Source organism: Anabrus simplex, chromosome 1 (genome assembly GCF_040414725.1).
Source record: "Anabrus simplex isolate iqAnaSimp1 chromosome 1, ASM4041472v1, whole genome shotgun sequence".
In the NCBI taxonomy this organism is placed as follows: domain Eukaryota; kingdom Metazoa; phylum Arthropoda; class Insecta; order Orthoptera; family Tettigoniidae; genus Anabrus; species Anabrus simplex.
The window spans coordinates 942280069-942304058 of record NC_090265.1 but is presented as its reverse complement, the minus strand read 5'-3'; the positions used below and the strand labels follow the sequence as shown (position 1 = coordinate 942304058).

The 23990-nt window shown below is 38.2% G+C and overlaps 1 protein-coding gene across 1 annotated transcript in view; it reads right to left on the bottom strand.

The window, feature by feature from the left end:
• Orc2 (origin recognition complex subunit 2) overlaps positions 1 to 23990 on the bottom strand; it is a 114581-nt gene that overhangs the window by 76724 nt on the left and 13867 nt on the right. The window contains exons 2-3 of the mRNA XM_067148718.2: positions 19898 to 19993; positions 19089 to 19250 (exon numbers count right to left, since the gene is read on the bottom strand). Of these exons, the coding sequence (XP_067004819.2) occupies positions 19089 to 19250; positions 19898 to 19993 (258 nt within the window). The remainder of the gene's footprint in view (positions 1 to 19088; positions 19251 to 19897; positions 19994 to 23990) is intronic.

Genomic DNA, 23990 nt, shown 5'->3' with positions numbered 1-23990 from the left:
TGTAATATCTGTAATTGCTCCTGTGAGTGCTTTGAAATAATAAAAAAAGTAGCCTCCTTCTGCTCCCAGTACACGCCCTACCAAAAGTTTAAGGACACCTGGATATTTCATGAACATGATTCCTGTCCTTTAACTTTCAGTCTTAGGCATACCAGAAACTAGAACATATTTAGAGGAACATTTGCTGAAACTTTCAGTAAAATATCTTCTTTGTTTTGAAGTTATTGAAGTTCTTGTTTATAATAATTGGAAAGAAAATATTTTTTTAATACTTGAGGAGATCTGGACAGTACAATATGGAGATTACAGTAATAATTTTTGTTGTGGATAAACAAATATATCTATAGAATATTTATAATTGTAATAAAGAAACAGAATATATTTCCATTTTAAACTATCCCCGTTTTATAGCTCGCAACAGAATCACAGAAAATGGTAAAAGAAACCCATTCCTTGACCTTGGATGGACAGGAGACCCCTCAAGCTACCGAGATCATTTGTGTGTTACGTTGTAGCGGGATATCTACAGTACAACTTAACACAAAAACTTTGACAAAGATTATTAATGTAATCCCCATATTGTACTGTCCAGAGCTCCTCAAGTATTTAAAAAAAAAAGTATTTCTTTCCAATTTTATAAACAAGAACTTTGAAACAAAGTACGATATTTTAATGAAAATTTCAGCAAATGTTCCTCTAAATATGTTCTAGTTCGCTGTAAACAATCGTATGCCTGAGACTAAAAGTTTAAGGACAGGAATCATGTTCATGAAATATGCAGGTCAAGGTAACTACACTACCAGGTAAGCTATTCTGGCGGTTGAAGCTTCCATTGGCTGGAGCGCTATGACGTCACGCGATATGAACGATAGCGAGTAAGGTACACAGTTGTAGTACACCAAGCCTGTCAGTTCTTGTGCCTGTGAAACATCATCTCAATTTTTCATCAAATAATAGTTTGGTTTAGTCTGATTCGATAAGTAACGGTACTTCCAATAGTTTTTAAAACGTGAAAATGCGTTAAATTTTGTCACATTCTGAGCAGGTAGAACATCAACTATCAAATACCTGACATATAATACGATAAGAAATAAAATATTGCTATGAACTCAAAATAATTAATTTATTTCCTGATGAAGTAAATATTTATATCAAATGGCATAGGAAAATATACATCATATTGACATCTTTTTTCTCTGCAAATAACCTCACTTCTTGTGGGTGGGGTTAACTTCCAATAAGTAACCAGGGGAACCTGACCCCTACAGAGCGCGTCCCCAGGTGGCGGATAGGGGGCCCCTACAGTATGTAGGGCTGGTTGAAATAACCAATACAACCCGCAGACCAACAGGTAGCCCAATTCCTGGGGGTTTTAAAATACTGGGACACCCTCTCTCCAGAGGTCATAAATATGTCCCTTGCCCTGGGTTAAGGGTGAAGACCTCAACGGCATCTACGCCGGAGAAGATGGACTTCGGTACGGTGGAGATGGCGGAAGAGGCAACCTATCCTTCTGGGGTGTACAGATGGAACCTACTGCCTTGTAGGACGAGGACGGCATCCTCAAAGGCTAAGGGAGTAAACCCTGAAAGAAAATCCTCTTATGCGTTAGGCCTAGCAAGTCAGCAGGAGAGTATTGAGTACAGTCGCTTTCAATAAGAAAAAGAGCCTCGGAAAGAAGATTATAGACCGGACTGACACGTCCTCTCAGACAATTATAAAGTATGATGACCGTAAGGCTGATGATATACAATGTTCTGAAAGGAAAACCCAAATAAAAAAGAGACCCAAATACCGAATTGAAACTATGAACATTCTATCATTAACTGGAAAGGTAGAAGAACTCCTAGACATGACGGATAGAAGAAAAATATCAATATTGGGATTAAGTGAGACCAAATGGAAAGGGATTGGAAGTAAGACACTTTGTGGAGGATATAAATTATACTGGAGTGGACAGCAGAAGGTAGCGAAAAATGGTGTTGGATTCTTAATTAACGAAGGGACTGATGCTACAGCTGAAATTATCTGCAAAAGTGATAGAATCATTAATATATTCATGAAACTGGAGAACACTAAGTACACCATCATACAAGTATATGCCCCACAGACAGGCTGCAGTGAGGACAAAGAGAAATTTCGGCAAGACCTGGAAGATACAGTTAATGAGGAAAATGTTGTTATTATTGGAGATCTAAATGCGCAAGTTGGGGTAGACAGACTTGGGTACGAGAACATCATTGGTCCACATGGATTTGGACAAAGGAACCCAGAAGGAGAACAACTGTTAGATCTGTGCAGAAGAAATGATCTTATAATCAAAAATACATTCTTCAAAAAAAAGAGACAGTCACAGAATAACAAGATACAGTTGGGATGGCCAGTATAGAACACTGATTGACTACGTAATCACGAATAAAGATGGTGGCAGGTACATCACAGATGTAAAGGTCATCCCTAGTGAAAGCATGGACAGTGACCACAGATTGTTGGTAGTAGACTTCAAACATAAGACTAATGAAACACAGAAAATTATTATGAAAAAAACCAAGGGTTAAATTGCAAGAAGTTCAAGTAAAGGAAGAAAACAAACTAAGGATTCAACAGAGTTTGCCGAAGGGTGAAGTAACCAGCGTTAATGAAGAGTGGAAGGCCTTCAAAGACACCTTTGTGGGAGAAGCCAAAAACCTATGTGGAGTTACAAGTTCTATCAAAAGAAAAAAGGAGACACCATGGTGGAATGATAGAGTGAAAACAGCGGTGAAAGAAAGAAACCAAATAAAGAAGGCACTGGACAAGGAAAAACAAATACAGGGACAAGAACAAAATGAACAAGAAATACAAAGACTTCAAGAAGTATACAGGAACAAGAAACTTGCTGTAAGAACATTGTAAGGGAAGAAAAAGAGAAGAAATGGAATGAGTTTGCAGACAAACTGGAAGAGGACAGTAGAGGAAATATGAAATTGCTAGACATAGTAGTGAAAAATAAGCGAAGGGATCAAGAGACCATAACAGTAATAGAATGTGATGATGGAACTCTGGCACAAGAAGAGGGAGAAATTAAACAAGAACTCAAGATCTATTTCGAAAAGCTGCCGAATGGAGATACAGAAATCATAACAATGGATAGAGAAGAGACAAGTTGAGGAACCACAACTGAACCACCAATTACATGGCTTGAGGTTGAAAATGCGCTCAAGAGCATGAAGAAAGGAAAGGCAGTGGGCATAGATGAACTAAGTGCAGATATGCTGAAAGCAGCGGGAATTCCAGGAATCCAATGGCTCTACAGACTGCTCAACAAGATATGGGAGGAAAATACTATTCCTGAGGACTGAAAGATTGGCATCATTGTACCTCTGTTCAAGAAAGGAAGCCGACGAAAATGTACTAATTACCGTGATATCACACTACTGTCTCATGCCCTGAAAATATTGGAAATAATAATAGAGACCAGAATCAGAGATATTGTTGAACCAATTTTGGAAGAAGAGCAGTATGGTTTCAGACCAGGAAGGTCAACTACAGACCTTATATTTGCAATTAGGATGCTAGTGGAAAAATACTGGGAGAAGAACAAGCCTTTATTTCTAATATTTTTAGGCATTGAGAAAGCATACGACAGTGTACCAAGGGAAAGAATTTGGCAATGCATGAAAGAACTTCAAGTGCGAGACAGCCTCATAGACAAAGTGAAAATGTTGTATAGTGGGAACAGAAGCTGTATTCAAGTAGGATGTGGTTTGTCGGACTGGTTTGAAACAAAGAGAAGAGTGCAGCAGGGCAGCTCATTGTCACCACTTCTATTTATTATTGTAATGGATGTAGTAATGAAATCTATTAAAAGGAAAGAACATGGAGATATCAAAGCCTTCACATTTGCAGATGATGTTGCAATCTGGAGTGACTCAGAAGAGGAATTGGGAGAGAGAATGCAAAGCTGGAATGAGGAGTTTAAGAAATATGGTTTAAACATCAGCAAGACCAAGACAGTGGTGATGAAAGTGTATGGGGAAGGAGCAAAACCAATAGTCATGTTAAATGAAGCCCAACTGGACAGCGTTCCAGTTTTCAAATACTTGGGTAGCGTTATATCAAATGACAACCTAGCAAAACATGAGGTGAACAATCGAATCAATAAGGCAACACAATTTTACCACCAAGTAAGACACCTGCTGTGGGATGAGCAAATACCCATGAAAACAAAAATGACGTTGTACAAGTCCTATTATACACCAATTCTTACATACAGTCTCGAAACCACAACACTGACCAATAGAGATAATTCCAAACTTCAGGCAGCTGAAATGAAATTCCTACACACTATGATCCAGAAAACCAGGAAAGACAAGATTAGGAATGAGAAAATTAGAGAAGAAGTAGGAATAGATGATTCCCTCCTCAATAAGATTCAGATATCAAGACTGAAGTGGTTTGGTCACATGAAGAGGATGCCAGTAAACAAAACTGCAAGGAAGGAATTTGACAGAAAAGTAGAAGGAAGACAACCCGTGGGAAGACCATGAAGGAAATGGATAGATTTAGTTAAGAACGATGTACTGCTGAGAGGTCATGATTGGAACAAGTTGGTGGAGGAAGAATGGTACAAGGACAGGATGAGATGGAGGAGGCTCATATACCACACCCGGGAAACTGGAGATGGTTTAGGATGATGATGATCGACATCTTTATGGAATTATATTAAATTATTAAAACGTACGTGTCAGGAGAATTAATTACTTGATGAACCAGCCCTAAGCTTCGCCTTCTTATTGGCATATTTTCTCAGTGCTAGCTCCTTACTCTTTGCATTAAAATACCATATCCTAATAAATGTCCTTGTTCTTACGTAGAGACAAATTATTTTGTCATGGAATACTGGAAATTTTGACTTAATAATAGAAATAAGAATTTTCATTACTTTTTGCATCTGGATACAGTCCTACCATGAAACACACCAAATTAAATTTCAAACTGGGCTATGTTTTTTAACCACTCATGACTGGGATGTGTGAGGCCCCTTTTGAAATAACCGAGATCCAGTAACAGGTCTCTTCTCGCACGACACTTTTGTCTCTTTCTTCGTATTTACTGTATATCGGATCACGGATACTGTATTATTTCACGAGCTTCAAAATATATTCAGAAATATAAGTTATTAGCACATAATAATGTTAATGTTATTGGAATTTATGTCCCACTAACCATGTATTTGAGCACCTTCACCACCGGACTGAGACAGAATCGAACCTGCCAAGTTGGGCTAAGAAGGCTAGTGCTCTACCATTTGAGTTGCTACTCAGGCCGGCTATTAGCACATAAAAATAATTATAGAAAATATGATTTTCATTCAGTCATTGATATCTGACACCTTTTTATCGTACGAGCTGTAATAATGGAGATTTTCAAGAGTTTATTACAAAATGTTTCAACAACAAAGCATTGCTGGCGAGGAAGTATTGTTATGCCATCACAGTAGCAAACTAACTGGCTATGATCAAAACTCCTATGGTTATGCTTCCAATGCGAGCATGACTTTCAAACCTGTAAAGCTGGACAGACCATTAAATATGAAATAGATTGCGTAAGAGATGATACGAATAGGCAGCTACAGAAGCTAACCAAAATGATAAACAGTCTCAGAAACAAGCATCGTGGTCAGTAGCACGAGACGAGACACAGCGCCCACCATAAGGCAGGAAGAGCCTGAAAGTATCAATACAGAGGGAGTACTAAATAGGAGAGAAGAAGTTACAATGATAATAAAAGAGGCAAGGGACAATGAATCTGCAGTGGAAATAGAAGAAAAGAATGCAAGCTCCACTGAGGTTGCGTACAAAAAACAAATCCGACGTCCCAATAAGACTGTGGACACTTCGGCATTGAAAAGGTCAGATGATAAAGAGGGGATGGAAGAGAGTGATGAGCATCTACAAGTAAGAGATCGGAATAGGTACAGACCCAAGATAAGAAATCAACCGCTAATAGGCACCAGTCAAAAGGACAGCCAGCTAACAGGCCATGGGAAAAACAGCTTGGCTCTATGTGGGGAAAGCGAAAAAAGGAAACAAGTGTGGAAAACGTAAAAGGTTTCCTGGAGAGAAAGGGAATCCTAGGACAAATAGTATGTGAAGAATTAGCAAAGCGCGGAGAAAGCAAGTCTTTCAAAGTAGGTATACCATTTCAATTCTTAGAAGTAACCTCAGTTCCACAGTTCTGGCCGGAAGGAATCCTAGTAAGACGATTTTGTTTCTTTCAAGGACAGAGAAGGACCGAAGAACCTACTTCCAACTAACACTAAAATGCTAAGAATCATACTATGGAATGCAGAGGGACTGAAGAACGCTCTAAAATACATATCTGAATCGACAATAAAAAGTTTGGATGTACTTACGGCAACAGAAACATTTCTACTAGAGCCTAATGACATTCCTGAATTTTATGGGATCCATACATTTGCCAAGCCAACGAAAGGCAAGGGGGTGTATTCTCAGGTACTCAGCGGGAAATCTATAAGAGACTTACAAAGAAGAAAACATGGTCATAGTGCAGACATCGATATTAACAATAGTTGGAATATATATATGAATCCGGATAAATCTGCAGATGACATTATTGAGAAAATATCAACTGCACTTACTAGAGCAAACAAGGACTCCAACATTATTGTTACCGGTGACTTAAACGGTAGGATCGATAAACCCAGCCAAAAAACAGAAATAGTAGTAGAGCTTCTACTAGAAGAAGGTTTCACACTAGTCAACAAGGGGAAAGAGAAAACTTACTTTGGACACAACGGCTCTAGTGCCCTCGACCTTGTATTCTTTAAAGGTAAAGAAATAATCATCCTCAGACAGGAAGGCCTTTGGAAATTGGCTGATTCCCTCTTGAGGAAGCACATACCAATAGCAACAGACATAGCAATATCACATCCATCACAATTGATGATGATAACAAATGACATAAAGCCATCAAGAAGGTTGGACAAAGACAAATTAAATAAAATGAGCAATGCGAAAGCGGAAGAACTCGTCTCAGAAGGGAAGATAAATGAAGCACTTGAGTTAATCACGAAGCAACTGAACCAATTTCAATCAGGAGAGCTCAAAGGTGGTTTGACGCAGAGTGTCACAAAAAGAGAAAGGAAACTCTAGCTGCGCTAGATAGGACAAGAACCTCAGAATCAGAGAGAGACCATCAAATATATATCTCCCAAAGAAAAGAATACAAGCTACTTATAAAGAAAAAGAGAGACGATTTTATCGAACAACAAGCTAAGAAGATGGCAGAGGAAGCAAGAAATGATCCTTTCCTGGCACTAAGAAAGAAAACAGCTTTGAAAGCCAGAGAAATTCCACTGAATAAATGGGAGTCTCATTTTCAAGAAATTCTGAACAAATCAGAGGAGGACGTAGCTTTTATCAAGGATAGAAGGGAATTAGAAGAACCTGCAAAGACCATCAATGAAAAAAATATATCAACAACACTTGGGGAAGTAGAGGACATCATAAGAAGAATGAAAAACCGTAAGGCTCTGGACCAAATTTGTACTGAACACATCAAGGACTCACTAGAGACGCTACTACCAATGTGGACCAATATCTTCAATATTTGCTTGGAGAGGGGTATTCCAGGCATATGGAAGAAATCACTTATTAAAGTGCTATATAAAGGTAAGGGCGACACAAGTGACCCTAATGCATATAGAGGAGTGGTGCTAGAAAACAATCTGTTTAAGATATATATGAAGATAGTTACAAACAGGCTAGAATCAGAAGTCACAATTCCAGAATGTCAATTCGGTTTTACTAAAGGGAAATCAACTCTTCATGCAGTCCAATACCTGTTGGGAGAAGTACAATGATATTGACAGTGCAATTGTTCACTCTATAATAAGGTCAGTAATGCACGGAAGTATATCATTTGTATCGCCAGAAATCCAGTGCACTTGCCTACGCACGTGACAATGGTGCTGGTCACATTGTCAGCAATGAAAACGGCAGCAGATGTAATTTCTGCGCTAAGTAGCAGTCTTGCATCTTCCTGCGGCGTCCAGAACATCAATAATAATAATAATAATAATAATAATAATAATAATAATAATAATAATAACAATCATAAGCTAAATTCAACAAATATCACCCACCCTAATAATAATAATTTTCTAGACCGTTGTCAAAATGTGCGGACCGCGCTGGGAACGGGTCCTGACAGGGTAATGACTACGAATGCAGTCTGGCCATCGCTTCAGTACTGCCACGGCACCCAAGACGACACCACGACGGATCTCCTCAAGTATTTGATCCGTATTAAAAATGCTTATAGGAAACAATGGCAAAGATTTACGGACCCAACTGACCGGGCAGAATACCTGGAACTAGCCCAGGAAGTATGAAATCGATTGCTGGAAAGGAAGATTGAAAAATTGGAGGAACTTTGCCGTCAGATGGCGAATTTTGGCAGATTATATATAAAACGTTAAACATTACCATAGCGAAGCACGGGCATCTTGCTAGTTTAGTAATATAATTCAATAAAATTGCATTAATTTAATTTAATAATCATTATTGTGATCACAATTTAATACGGATCAAACCATGAAGTTTATATCCTATGATTACTATTATAGGTTTCATATTATTTTAGTAGAAATGAAAATGACCTAGTGATAATTGTTAATTTATAACAACTTAAAATGTATAACTTAGTAATAATACACTTCTTTTACTACCGCTTTTCTGACATTTGTGGTATCGGGGGTGCGAACTGTGTCGCACATGTAAATTTGGCCGTGTTTTACGGCCGGATGCCCTTCCTGACGCCAACCCTATATGGAGGGATGTAATCACTATTGTGTGTTTCTGTGGTGGTTGGTAGTGTAGTATGTTGTTTGAATATGAAAAGGAAAGTGTTGGGACAAACACAAATACCCAGTCCCCAAGCCAGAAAAATTAATCAGATGCAATTAAAATCCCTGACCTGGCCGGGAATCGAACCCGGAACCCTCTGAACTGAAGACCTCAACGCTGACCATTCAGCCAAGGAGTTGGGCTTAGTAATAATACACTAATTCTACTAAAAATATTTGTTTTTCCAATACAGTTATTCTAACCACGTATTCATTATCTTTCTAAGACAATTGTTATGAAATTGATCATTTTTGTTAGGTCTTTTTTAAATTTGAGGTCATATTAAGAGAATTTTAGGAGCATTTTATACATCATTTTTTGATAATTTTTAGGTCGTCAACATCAGGGCCTTAATAATATGCATTTAACAGTTCTTTTGTATAGTATTGACAAGGCAGATCATATCTCCTGTGTTTCAGCATTGATATTTTCACTGTAACTGGTCAATATGGTGTATTATCCAAGTCGGTAAAAGTAATCATCAAATTCTTTCCTTATTCCCAGTTCTTTTCTATGTCCTGTCTCAGAATTAAAATGGGTTCCACTGTTGACCTTCCACTTCTGAATCCAAACTGCTTCCCTTGTAACTGTCTTTCCACCTTTCTCTCTAATTATTATTTCCAATATCCTGTCTACTATTTCAGCAATGTGTAATATGATTGTGATTCGTTGGTAGTTACTGCACATCATCATATCCCCTTTCTTGAATATTGGTATTATAACTAGGGAGCGGATTTTTTTTTTTCTCTAAAAAAGTGAAAAATATTTTCAAGTGCTATAAAACCTAAAAAATTTGATGAAAATTTACAAATACTCTGCTTTAAAGATCACATAACCACTCATGTTCAAGATGTAAATGTATGGTATGCATTAATTTTCTATTTGCCCAAGTAGATATATTTACAAAAAAAGCAATGTTTTGTTTAAATGTTGCAAAAACAACCTATCATCTTTGAAAAAATTGCACAAGGTTGTACTCGCCATTCACACGCTGGAATGTTAGTTGCTAGAAGTAGTCCCAGAAAGAAATGCAGTTAGCAACAAAGGTCATCTCAAAATTGTCCATCGCAAATGAATACTGATTATCTCTCAAGAATGCCTTATACTGCGAAAATGATCGCTCCACATCACAGGACAACAGACTTGCATATTTAAAGACAGGAATGTCACCAACACTAACAATTTCACCAACATGAGCAACCTAAAATACTTTAATAACGTAGCACATTTTTCAAAACCCTCTGTTTTTCCAGAACAAATGAAATTTGACCTTTAACAGTCCCTGTACCTGCGAAGCAAAGAGTGAATCTAATTTACTTTCAACAGCACACATTTCCTCCACTGTTTTGGACAACAGGTTAGTGGATTTTTCAAGTATGTATATCATTTTACACAAGAAGCTTAGATTGGCAGATATAAATGCCAAATCATTTTCAAGGAGCTGTCTTACAGTAACTCTTGAAGAATTTCAATCGATGACATGTCATCTTTATCTAGTGCATTCACAACGGATGAGAAACTTTCAAAATTGTCTGCATAGTATACCACTGCGCTAAGCCAAGCACGCCACTGCCGTGACAATAGACAGAGGAGGAAGCGCAAGACCTCACTTTTTGTCTTTAAACAGATTGATTCCTGAAGATGCTTTTAAAAAGATATACTTGCCATTAGACACTAATTTATCCACTTTAGGATACTGAGCCCTTACAGTTTCACATAACCTGCATAAAGCATGAACCATGCAAGTTACATGCATCATTTTCAGAAAGCTTACAGAAAGGCCTTCAGCTGCTTTTTTCATGTAAACAGTACTATAAGTAGAAGCAATACATTGTTGTATTTTACACCTTTTGGCCAAAGTAGTTAGAGGGAGAGAAAACTAATAGCAGCAATATTTTTTGTTAGGTACGCTGGCGAGTAAAACAATCGTTATGTTTGGACTGTTTTAATCACATTTTAAACCTACTTCTACCAAAAAAAAAAAAAAAAAACCCACATTGACCTGAATGAGGAGATATTAAACTATCACTTTATAAATGATATTGCCTGCTACATTAATAACATCTCTCTTCAGGCTCGCCCCCTATGGAAGTGAGCTGCATATAACATTTTACCACATACCAACCTTCCTGCCATTCTTAAATCTCTGGTAGTACCAGGAATTGAATTTGGCCACTGCGAATGGCAGCTAATTGTGCTAACCATTATGCTGGCAGACATTCTTAACTATAAAACACATACACATCACATAAGTGATGCGTGCCTGCATCTTGCAATATGCATGTTGGACATACAGAACTTTTACCTACTCATCAGAGCTGCAGTACACTATGGAGGCGGACATTTCTTATCTACGAAAAACAAATGTACCGCACGACTCTGATGAATGTTTTCATTGCATGGGTAGGATGGACGAAAGTATTCACTAATTTGTGTGATGTCATCGGAGCTGCAGAATGGCCTGAAGCGGAATCCGATGAACTACAATGGGTAATGTTATATGCAAGCTTTATTTTTTCATTATCTTTGTCTTAAAAAGCAAGGGGGGTCTAATACATGAGAAAATGCAGTATTACAGCTCAAGAAAACTAGACCTGACCCAGTAACAGAACTGAACAGCGACATCACAGATAACATTCCTCACACTACAGCCAAAATCGAAGCAGCAATCAAGGCGAAGGTAAAGCCTGGGGTCAAAATCAGATCTTCAATGAACTCACTATCTCCTGGATGCAAGCTTCCAGCTGTGGGGCCCTAAACACAAGGCCATCTCACCCGGTTTTGATTTTTCTGTCTGTCTCATCCTTTGCTTTGACAAAATGAAAGTGACAGAAAGTGTTGTATGAGCAATGCTAGTTACGACGTTCCTGTGATGAATGGTGTGGAATTGTTCTTCATAGGGTTGGTTAGTGTATGGATTTCAGTGGGCTTGGCAGATTGATATATACCATATTTACTCGTGTATTAGACCCCCTGGCTATTTGAGACAAAGGAAATGTAAAAAATAAAAAACGGAAAGTTTCCGGGTAAATCGGAAGAGTTGACAGGTATGCTGATGAGGTCAACGTCACAAAGGGCATACGGCCGTAAAAACTCGCTATAAAGATTCGTCTCACTTCATACCCGGCCCCGTAGGAAAAAGGGATAAGGGTATCGTATTATCAAATTATGCAGTATTGATATAAAATAACTCGATGGCCAGTCATTTGTCTCTGTCAGCTGAGCAGTAGGCCTACCACACACTAAACCTGATCACTGCTTTCATTTTTATTGTCTTGCACCGCTAATTTCCCTGCCACCAGCATGTCGTCATTCCAAGTGACGTCATCTTCACTGCAATCTTGTCAGCCATGCACTGCAATCGAGACCGAAAGCATTCGAGGTCCCGTCTTTTTGAACCTTTTAAAAATAGTTTTGTTCCTGACTATAGAGTCCAAACTGTGTGAAGCTATTTCCAAATGGTTTCGTTTTACGTCGTACTGACACAGATAGGTCTTTTCTGGACAGGGTCTCTGATATCCCGAGCTGATGTATGTGTAGCAGAAGCCATTCCTTCTGAATAAAGCCATGTTGTTGAAAGCATGCCAAACCACCAGCTGATAACTGGCGTACATTACGAGTTGTATTTCCTCACGTAATATACCATATAATCTTGAATACCACCCGCCACCGATTAAGATCCGCACCCTTATTTTGAAAGAACAAAATTTTCAAAAAACGTGAAGTCAAAATTATTTACAATCTTTACTAACGCACATCAAATGGTTAGAAAATACATATAAAAATCCCAATTCCTGCCTTTCTGTCACATATTTATAAAGTTTTTTTTCAATTTCTGGAAACTGTACACTCGCACACCATATCCCAATTCCCGCCTTTCTGTCACATATTTATAAAGGTTTCTTTCAATTTCTGCAAACTGTACACTCAGTCCACAAAAAGCTCTACGATCACCACTACATGTTAATAGCACATTTTTCTTCTTTTTCCAATCGCGAATACACGACTTGTCAATATCGCATTTCCTACCGGCGGCACGATTTCCAATAATTTCGGCTTCCTGAATTACTTTCAGTTTCTCACTTGCAGTAAAAGATCGCAAATGCTTTGTGGAATTCATGTTGATACTCCAAGAACGTGCGCGAGACTGACGCCAAGCGCAGAAGTAGCGCATACTGAGAGCGGAGAGAGCATTGTTGCCAAGCCACGCCGGCGATGTCCGATTTACGTACATTCGGAAAGATAAATTTTCCAAAATTTTATAAAGACCCACACCCAATTTAGGAAGCAATATTTTCAACAAAAAAAAACAGTGCAGGTGGTATTTGAGATTATACGGTATAGTGACTGGAAGCATTATTTGGATAACTGCGGCTGTTGAAAGCCAGACCCTTATTTGTAAGTATATTTCATGCTTGTTCTCTACATTTATCACATCAGGATTTACCTAAACAGCTGTAAATGAGTTATGAGAGATCGCATTGTTTAGGTTAAGTATGCTATCACCCATATAATGCCAAAAGTTCCACAACAGAAAGAATAAAAATAAATATCAGGAAAGTTCGCCGCATTTATGGGCATCTACAGGTGCAGCGGTAATGCATTTTATTATCATAATGTTTAATTTTGTATGTTCGTTGTCTCCCATTTTTTAACACATACCCTAACATGTTTTGTTTGGCATTTGCCAAAAGTTCCACAACAGAAAGAATAAAAATAAATATCAGGAAAGTTCGCCGCATTTATGGGCATCTACAGGTGCAGCGGTAATGCATTTTATTATCATAATGTTTAATTTTGTATGTTCGTTGTCTCCCATTTTTTAACACATACCCTAACATGTTTTGTTTGGCATTTCCGAAAATCGCTGAAAGTTGTCAAGAAAATAAGGTGAAATTCTTTACATTTTGCAGAGAACTGTGCTCTGTGTCATCAAAACAAAATCTGGACTGTCTATGAGAAAGGCTTCTTAGGTACGTTGGCGAGTAAAACAATTGTGATTGGATTGTTTTTATCATGTTTTAAACCTACTTCTCTCCCAAAAAACCCTATATTGGCCCAAGTTACGAGATATTAAACGATCACTTTGTTAATGATCTCACCTGCCTATAAATAGGCCTAGCAACAACTGTGAATATTTCTTAAGTAGAGTAAACTAGTTTCTCATCCCGAGGAGGTGCAGCTCTTTTTTTTTTAAACAGGCCCCCTGTGGAAGGGAGTTGCATGTACCATTTTTACTGCAAATCAACCTTCCTGCCATTCATAAATGGCAATGCGATACCGGGAATCAAACTCAGGCTCCCAAAAATGGCAGCTAATTATGCTAACTATTATGCTGACGGACATTAACTACAAAACACAGACATATATACATGGCTAATGCGTGCTTGCAATGCGCGGGTCAGGACACGAAACTATTCACCTATCTGTGAGACGTCATCAGAGCTGCAATAAGCCCACGCTACAGAGGCGGACATTTCTTAACTACAAAAAACAGATGAACCGCAGGACTTCGATGCGTTTTCATTGTGTGGGTCGTACAAACTAAACTATTAACAAATTTGCATTTTGTCATCAGAGCTGCATAAGGCTTGTACCTGCTTCAAAGCAGAATCGTTGTTCTGTTCTGATGGATTACTTTGGGGGGTCTTGATGCAAGATTTATTTTTTCATTTTCTTCGTCTCGAAAAGCCAATGGGGGTCTTATACACGAGTAAATATGGTAAATATACTTCCATCGTCTTTTCCAGAAATGCAAGATTGTTCCTGTACTATTGAGATGATTTGGAAGATTTTGGTACAAACCGCAACTTATAACTCCTTCTGGTTTAAGAGCCTGTGTTTGGTGAAACATACACGTTAGTGTTTTATATATAGTTATTGATTTTATGTCCCCACTAAATACTTTTACGATTTTTGGAGACGTCAAACAAAACATACTATGCGTTAATAAAATAAATGGAGACAATGAACATACAAAATTAAACATTATGATAGTAAAACACATAACCGCCACACCTATAGATGTCCATAAATGCTGCAAGCTTTCCTGTTATTTATTTTTATTCTTTCCATTATGGTACGTCTGCCACTTTCTGGGCACTCGATAGCATACCTAACCTAAACAATGTGGTCTCTCTTATCTCAATTACAGCTGTTTAGATAAATCTTGATGTGATAAATGTAGAGAACAAGCGTGTAATATACATAGGCCTGGCTTTCAACAGTCGCTATTATCCACGGAATGTTTCCAGTCATTATGTATTACACTCGGAAGTACAATTCGTAACGTACGCTAGTTATCAGCTAGTGGGTTGGCACACTCTCTATAGCACAGCTTTATTCGAAAGAAATGGCTTCTGCTACGCAAACATCAACTGGGTATAACGGAGACCATCTCCAGAAACCATTTGCAAATAGATTTGCACTAACATTATGATAGTAAAACACATAACCGCCACACCTATAGATATCCATAAATGCTGCAAGATTTCCTGTTATTTATTTTTATTCTTTCCATTATGGTACGTCTGCTACTATCTGGGCACTTGATAGCACACCTAACCTAAACAATGTGTCTCTCTTATCTCAATTACAGCTGTTTAGGTAAATCTTTATGTCATAAATGTAGAGAACAAGTGTGTAATATACATAGGCCTGACTTTCAACAGTCGCAATTATCCACGGAATGTTTCCAGTCACTATGTATTACACTCGGAAGTACAATTCGTAACGTACGCTAGTTATCAGCTGGTGGGTTGGCACACTCTCTATAGCACAGCTTTATTCGAAAGGAATGGCTTCTGCTACACATACATCAACTGGGTATAACCGAGACCATCTACAGAAACCATTTGCGAATAGATTCTCACTGTTTGGACTTTATAGTCGGATATAAAACTTTTTAAAATTTTCAAAAAAGACGGGATCTCGAATGCTTTCGATGGCAGTGAAGATGTCATTTGGAATGACGACACGTTGGTAGCAGGGAAGATAGTGGCACAAGACGACAGTAATTCAAATTAAAGCAGTGATCAGATTTACTGTGTGGTAGGCCTACTGCTCAACTGACAAGAGACAAATGACTGGCCACTTAGTTCTTTTGTATTAATATTGCGCAATACAGTAATATAATATACCCTTAACACATTTCTCTATGGGGTCGAGTATGAAGCGAGAAGAACAGCCAGTTTTTATGACCGGATGCCCTTCCTGGCATCCTTATCAGAGGAGTTGGATATGAAACGAATGATATGATATAAGAATAACTAAAACCGACTATGTTTACATTATATGTAGGCCTAAAAGTCATACGTGTTCACCATTTATTGTCTAAAATTTAGAAACACAGTACTGCCTTCTAACGAAAATAGCCAGTAAAACTCAGAATACGAGGCGTGTTTTTTAAGTAAGGTCCGTTTGAAAATAAGTACACAGCGAAAGGTTATTTCACAAAAGTAAATTTATTTTCAGAAAGTACATACTTCACTCTATTTTTCGACATAGTTGCCAAGTTTGTTCAAACACTTATCATACCTCATAACCAATTTTAAAATACCCTCTTCATAGAAACTTGCTGCCTGCTCCTATAACCAAGAGTTCACTGCCGTTTTCACGTCGTCATCATTGTAATGGTTGTCACTGAGGTGATGTTTGAGGTGGAGGAACAGATGGTAATCGTTCGGCGCAAGATCAGGACTGTAGGGTGGGTGGTCTAAAACTTCCCAGCCAAAACTGTCCAATAAATCGCAGGTCTGACCTGCAGTGTGAGGTCTTGCATTGTCATGGAGAAGGACAATTCCCTTTGTCAGCATGCCGCGTCTTTTGTTTTGAATCGCTCTGCGTAGCTTTCTCAGGGTTTGGCAGTATGCTTCTGCATTGATAGCGGTTCCTCGTTGCATGAAGTCGACCAACAAAACACCATGCCTATCCCAAAACACCGACGCCATGATTTTGCACGGGGACAGAGTCTGTTTGGCCTTCACCTTTACAGGCGAGTGTGTGTGTCTCCATTCCATGCTCTGTTGCTTTGATTCGGGCGTGATATGCGAAACCTATGTTTCGTCTCCAGTTACGATCTGACTCAAGAAGCCGTCACCTTCTTTGTCATAATGAGTCAAGAACTTCATCGCACACTCAAATCTTTGGTTTTTGTGGTCCTCTGTTAGGAGTTTTGGGACCCAACGGGAGCACAGTTTCCTAAACTTTAGGTGTTCAGAAACAATGTTGTAAGGCACCGATCTCGACACGTCAGGAAACTCGTTTGACAGACCTGTTATTGTGAAGCGCCTGTTCTCACGAATCTTCGCTTCAACTGAAGCCACCAAATCGTCTGTAATCAAAGAAGGGCAACCGGAACGGTCTTCATCATGGACGTTGTCACGGCCATCTTTGAAATGTTGTATCCACTTACGCACTTTGCTTTCACTCATAACAGTATCACTGAACACTTCGCAAATCCGTCGATGAATTTCTGCAGCAGACAAGTTCCTTGCTGACAAAAATCGTATCACTGACCGAATCTCACACGTGGCGGGCGAGTTGATAGCCTTAAACATTTTGAAAGCACAGAACAGAACCGTACAGGTTAGCTACAGAGCTGAAACTGAGCACAGTTGTTCCCGAGGCATGCCGATACACGACGCACACACTCGTTGCGATATGCGCGTGAATTACTAGTCTACAACAAAATAGACCTCACAGCACAAGATTTGAAGTTATCGCATATTGGACACCCCCATACGTTTTAGCTGTAAAAGTGGAAAGGAAAACATGGTGTCTAATACGCAAGTAAATACGATAATAGCACCTTCTGGCCTGTGAGGAAAGCAGCAGGAAACTACCTTGCTCATCATTTCCCTAGAATGCCTCTTCAGTTATATCTAAGCTACTTATGCAGCAGACAGTGGAAATATTGACGATATATGCTCTATTCTAAAAGGGTTCATTCCTGAGCAGAATTGTTACTGTAATAAAGTGAATTTTTAAGAATTCTTAGGCACACCGCCTTACCATTAGTACCCTAATACTGTTATTCCTATAGCACCGGGCGAGTTGGCCGTGCGGTTAGGGGTGTGCAGCTGTGAGCTTGCATCCAGGTGATAGTAGGTTCAAATCCCACTGTCGACAGCTCTGAAGATGGTATTCCATGGTTTCCCATTTTCACACCAGGAAAATGCTGGGGCTGTACCTTAATTAAAGCCACGGACACTTCCTTCCCACTCCTAGCCCTTTCTTATCCAATCATCGCCATAAGACCTCTCTGTGTCGGTGCGACGTAAAGCAAATAGAAAAAAAACAAAATCCTACAGCACTTATGTATGCTTACGATATTTCCTTCAAGATGTATTAAAAATGAAAACTTTCTAATTTAATGATTTTATTTACCACTTTTTGTCTTGTTTTGTAGTTTTCTTTTTTGCCACCTTTTAAGTATTTTTTTTTTTTCCACTGATATAATGAAGCATTTTATTAATCACTTTCCCAGTTCCTACTTATCGGCATACAAGAAATATATCAAAATACCGAATATGAATAAACACAAGCAAGAAGTTTTCCTATTCTGATTACTCGAAATCACATTTTAATGTCTTCTTTCTTACGGCTCTTTTTTTTTTTACAAGTAACATACTGTATTTTATAATTACAGTCCAACTCGTTGGCTGAATGGTCAGCGTACTGCCCTTAAGTTCAGAGGGTCCCGGGTTCGATTCACGGCCGGGTCGAGAATTTTAATCGCTTCCGATTAATTCTTCTGATCAAAAACATATCAGATATAGGCTTTTCAGGCGTTTGCTCTATTAACCAGTGTTTCATCTTAGGTTTGACACTAGACTCATCAGAGTGGGATGTGTCAGACCCTTCTGGCTTGGGGACTAGATGTGTGTGTCTGTCCCAACACTCTCTTCCTCATATTCACACAACCAACCACCACAGACACACACAATAGAGATTACATCCCTCCATATATGGTTGGCGTCAGGAAGAGCATCCAGCCGTAAAACAAGGCCAAATCCACATGTGCAACTCAGTTCGCACCCGCAACCCCACAAGATGTGGGGAAAAGCAGCAGAAGAAGAATGTACCATATTTTTTAATTACACAAACATGATTCAGCATAATTAATATTGTTAATAATTCATGTGAAATAATTTCAAAAGAAAAATAAGTACTTACTTTTCTTTAAATTTCTTCGCAGACTGTAGGGAGTCTTGGCTTCTCTTTGCAGTGTCTCTTCCGTGCATTCACCATTTGTAATTGCCCCCGTAGTCTTGGTTCTCTTGGGAGTCTGGAAACCAAAAATCTTCTGACCCGTGATGTCTCCAACTTCAAAAAGAGCTATAAAACAAATGAAAGTAAATACAAAATCACCACTAAAACATGACTTAATCATTTGATTTAGCAATTTTCATATAAGATTTGCCACTTTTAAGTATAGAGGGATTATTACTTCACACTTTGTTTAGAGCCAAAGCAAGTGGCCAGTTATTTTCAGAGCTGATTAAAAATTCTATAAACTGATGTTAGCATGAGACTTAACTATCATGCCAACTAGGTTAATGTTACAACTCTACTTGGGTACCTTGAAAAGTAATTAGCTGACTTCCAAAGAGACAAAAAATAGATAATAGTCCCCCAATCATATCCCTTAATGATACAAAAATTTAAATCATGTCCTCTAAGTTATACATAATACATTATACAAAGTAATGTAGTATACATTTGATAAAGTCATGATACAAACAATATAAATTTGTTACCTGCATACTGTAGAACACCCATGTATTTCAAAACACTAATAAGCATAACCTGGAAGTGATGTAGTATCAGACCAGAATCCTTTCGACAAGGTTCATTATCAACCTCACCACCATTATAGAAGTCTGCTACGCATTAATCTACTTCAAAATATATTAACTGTAGGTCTAGACCAAAATTAAAGTGAAATGCATTATATTTTGCATTCAGAAACCATTATAGCTAACCTGAAGGCTTTCCACTTGTGCAGAGATCTAGCTCTACTTCTGGTTCAGGAGCATCCAACAATTCAGTTGGCTTCATCTTGGTAGTTGACTTGCACCCTAAACATAAACAAATTGTAATCAAACCCTAGTTAAGAATGTGTTTCACACTACACAGATTAATTTCAAGAAACAAATAGGCCTAAATCACAATAAATAAAAATATGGATTATACCAGACTTTGTGAAAGGTGTAGGCATAACGTAAAGTTAAGCGTGAAATTGAATCGCATAGTTTTTATGTGTTGAAGGCTATGGTCAATGTCGTTGGTTTATCAGTGGGGAAAACATGTTTTTTGACGACTTAAAACAGTCATTATATGAACTTGATTATTTTGTGGTCCTGTGGTGTCTTCTTCTACCACCAAAACCTCTCACCCCTATGGTGAAGCTTGAACTGTGTTTCGATATTCTGCTGGCGAATTGTACACTCCACTGCATTAAAGTAAGTTTCATACCAACTATTCTTGTTCTGTGTTCCACATTTTTTCCTTTACAGCTTTTATTTGTGTTCTTATTATGCGCAGGTTGGTAATGGAATCCATGAGCGAGAGTAGGACAAGACCCCTGGTCACGGCCACTATCAATTAGCAAGCTGTGACAGCAGCGCATTCTACCTTTCTTTGTGGTGAATAACTGAATTAACATAAAATATTATGTTATTTAGGGTGATCAGCAGATTGATAGTGAAAGTCTCATCTACAATATTTTTCCTTCTAGTTGGTTCTGGCACTTTCTGATTCTCCTGTCCTTCCCAGATAAACTTACCAGTATTGATTGTTGGTCATGTCATGCTTTTATGTCATTCGCATTACCTTCCCAGTTAACATTTGGTAAATTGATATCACCCGTTACAATAACATTCCTTTTGTTCTTCCCTACAAAGCTGATTATCTTCCCAAATAATACTGCATCAGAGTAAGCACCACCCTTGCCAATTCTGTACACCCCTAAAATATCAATTTGCCTGTCATCTTTAGAGATGAGCCTTACACTCAAAATTTTGCATTTCTCTTCTTTAATTTTTTCATAGCTTACAAATTCTTTCACCAGTATGAATACTCCCCCTCTTCCCATTCCTATCCTAGCTACGATAAATACTCTAGTCCTGTGAGAAAATTACTGCATTCATAATCTCACTTCTCAGCCACGATTCAACACCTATTACAATATCTGGTGTATATATATATATAAAATTACTGCATTCATAACCTCACTTCTCAGCCACAATTCAACACCTATTACAATATCTGATAAATATATATCTATTCCTTTCTCAACATTAAGTTATTTCTACATGTTAACACAGACAATTTTATGTCATCCTTTCTCGACCTGCAGAACTTAGGTCAAGCTAGTGACAAAGAACTTACCTTATTGACAAGACTGTTGGGCTGGATTGGTTAGGTCCGGTTAGTAACGAAGACAACTGGACTGGAGGCAAGCAATGGAGTTCTGGCAAGTAAATATTAAGAGAGTTCCATTGACTTTCAGTGCAGGTCTCTCTTACCTTCTCAACAATGACTTAATCGGTTCATTACCTTACCTCACATAGAGTGTAACTACAACCATCACACACAATGACAAGTCACTTTTGAATTCTACGGTTTCATTATTTTCACGCAATGTGGTAGCAGTGGGTAAGAAGTGATGTGAGCTCTATTGGAGGTAAAAGGAACTGCTCTGCAGTGAACAGCAACACAGGAAATGGCTGCACAACACAGACTGTCATAGTGTCAGATTTACTGTAATTTTTCTATATAAGAATACTTTCAGGGATGGATTAGTGGGTCCCTGGCAAGCAGGGGGAACTTAGGATACTTGACCCAGGTACCACTTTTTTATTTTTAGGAAAATTTAATGGTGTAAATAAATTATTGAATAACGTAATTAGGTTTTGTAATCATATGCCAAAGAAAGTTTACATTCTAAATGTGTAAATTTCCACATTTGTTTATGTGGGATACTTGACCCATGTCTACTTATTTTCGGACAATGCCCAAACAAGGGTGAAATTAAAATGATTACAAGGACAGCTATAATTTTAAGTGAAACTGCATTTATTATATGTCAGTTTCTAGAACTGAACCGTTCTGCATGCTACAAAGAAATGTCTTGGATTTAAAGTCACTCATGTCACATTATCATAAAATGAAATGGTTTCTATTAGTCTAAGCAAAGAAACTTGTGTGTGTTATGCATAGGCTACTATTAGGCTACTCAATGAGAAATTGAAACTGGTGTTTAAATTGAAAACTGGTAACTCTGTCATTTTTCATTCAAAACTCAGAAGGCTCTAGAACAGCTTCAATTTGCTCTGGATCAACCTCAGAGATATCGTCACATTCCAGCCACTTGAATCGTGAACCACCTACACTTCCGGAAAATTTAACCACGAACACTTCAAGAGAAACTTCACTAACTTGTCCCACATACCTGTGAACATTTCTCTTCCCACAAAATTTCATAATCACCCAATCACCTATGCTTGGAATTTTTCTTGTGTGACTTATGTCTTCATCTGTCAATTCAGATTCGGAATCAAACTGAATATGCTCTAGATCAGATTCAGAACTTTCAGTTTCAGGAGACCTAAATTGTTTTCTCCTTTTCTGAAAACAGTCTTTTGCGTGACACACTTTCTTCTTCTTCCCTTGTCTTCTTTCTCCTTGTATTTGGCTTTGATTTCCTCTTTGGTGTATCAGTCAAAAGGAACGTGATTGTAGCGGGTGATCTCAATTTACCAAATGTCAATTGGGAAGGTAATTGGAACAACAGGAAGCATGACCAACAAATGGCAAATAAGTTAATATGGGAAGGGCACCTGATTCAGAAAGTGATGGAGCCAACTAGAGGGAACAATATTCTAGATGTGGTGCTGGTAAAACCAGATGAGCTCTATAGAGAAACTGAAGTAATAGATGGTATTAGTGATCACGAAGCGGTTTGTGTCGTAGTTAAAAATAAATGTGAAAGAAAGGAAGAGATTAAAATTAGGACTGTTAGGCAGTACCATATGGCTGATAAAACAGGCATGAGGGAGTTTTTAATAAGTAACTATGATCGGTGGAAAACGGTAAATAAAAATGTAAACACACTCTGGGATGGGTTTAAAGCAATTGTTGAGGAATGCGAAAATAGGTTTGTACCTTTAAAGGTGTTAAGGAATGGTAAAGACCCACTATATTATAACAGGGAAGTAAAGAGACTAAGAAGGAGGTGCAGGTTGGAAAGAAATAAGAGTTAGAAATGGCAGTGGAAGTAAGGAGAAATTGAAGGAACTTACTAGGAAATTGAATCTAGCAAAGAAGTCAGCTAAGGATAACATGATGGCAAGCATAATTGGTGGCCATACTAATTTTAGTGAAAAATGGAAGAGTATGTATAGGTACTTTAAGGCAGAAACAGGTTCCAAGAAGGACATTCCAGGAATAATTAATGAACACGGGGAGTGTGTATGCGAGGATCTTCAAAAGGCAGAATTATTCAGTCGGCAGTATGTAAAGATTGTTGGTTACAAGGATAATGTCCAGACAGAGGTGGTTACTAATACTAAAGAAGTATTAAAATTTACCTATGACAGCAATGACATTTACAGTAAGATACAAAAGTTGAAAACTAGAAAAGCAGCTGGAATTGATAAGGTTTCGGGGGATATACTATAGACAATGGGTTGGGATATAGTACCATATCTGAAGTACTTGTTTGATTATTGTTTGCATGAAGGAACTTTACCAAATGAATGGAGAGTTGCTATAGTAGCCCCTGTATATAAAGGAAAGGGTGATAGACATAAAGCTGAAAATTACAGGCCAGTAAGTTTGACATGCATTGTATGTAAGCTTTGGGAAAGCACTCTTTCTGATTATATAAGACATGTTTGCAAAATTAATAACTGGTTTGATAGAAGGTAGTTTGGGTTTAGGAAAAGTTATTCCACTGAAGCCCAACTTGTAGGATTCCAGCAAGATATAGCAGATATCCTGGATTGTATCGCGATTGATCTGTCCAAGGCATTTGATAGGGTAGATCATGGGAGACTACTGGCAAAAATGAGT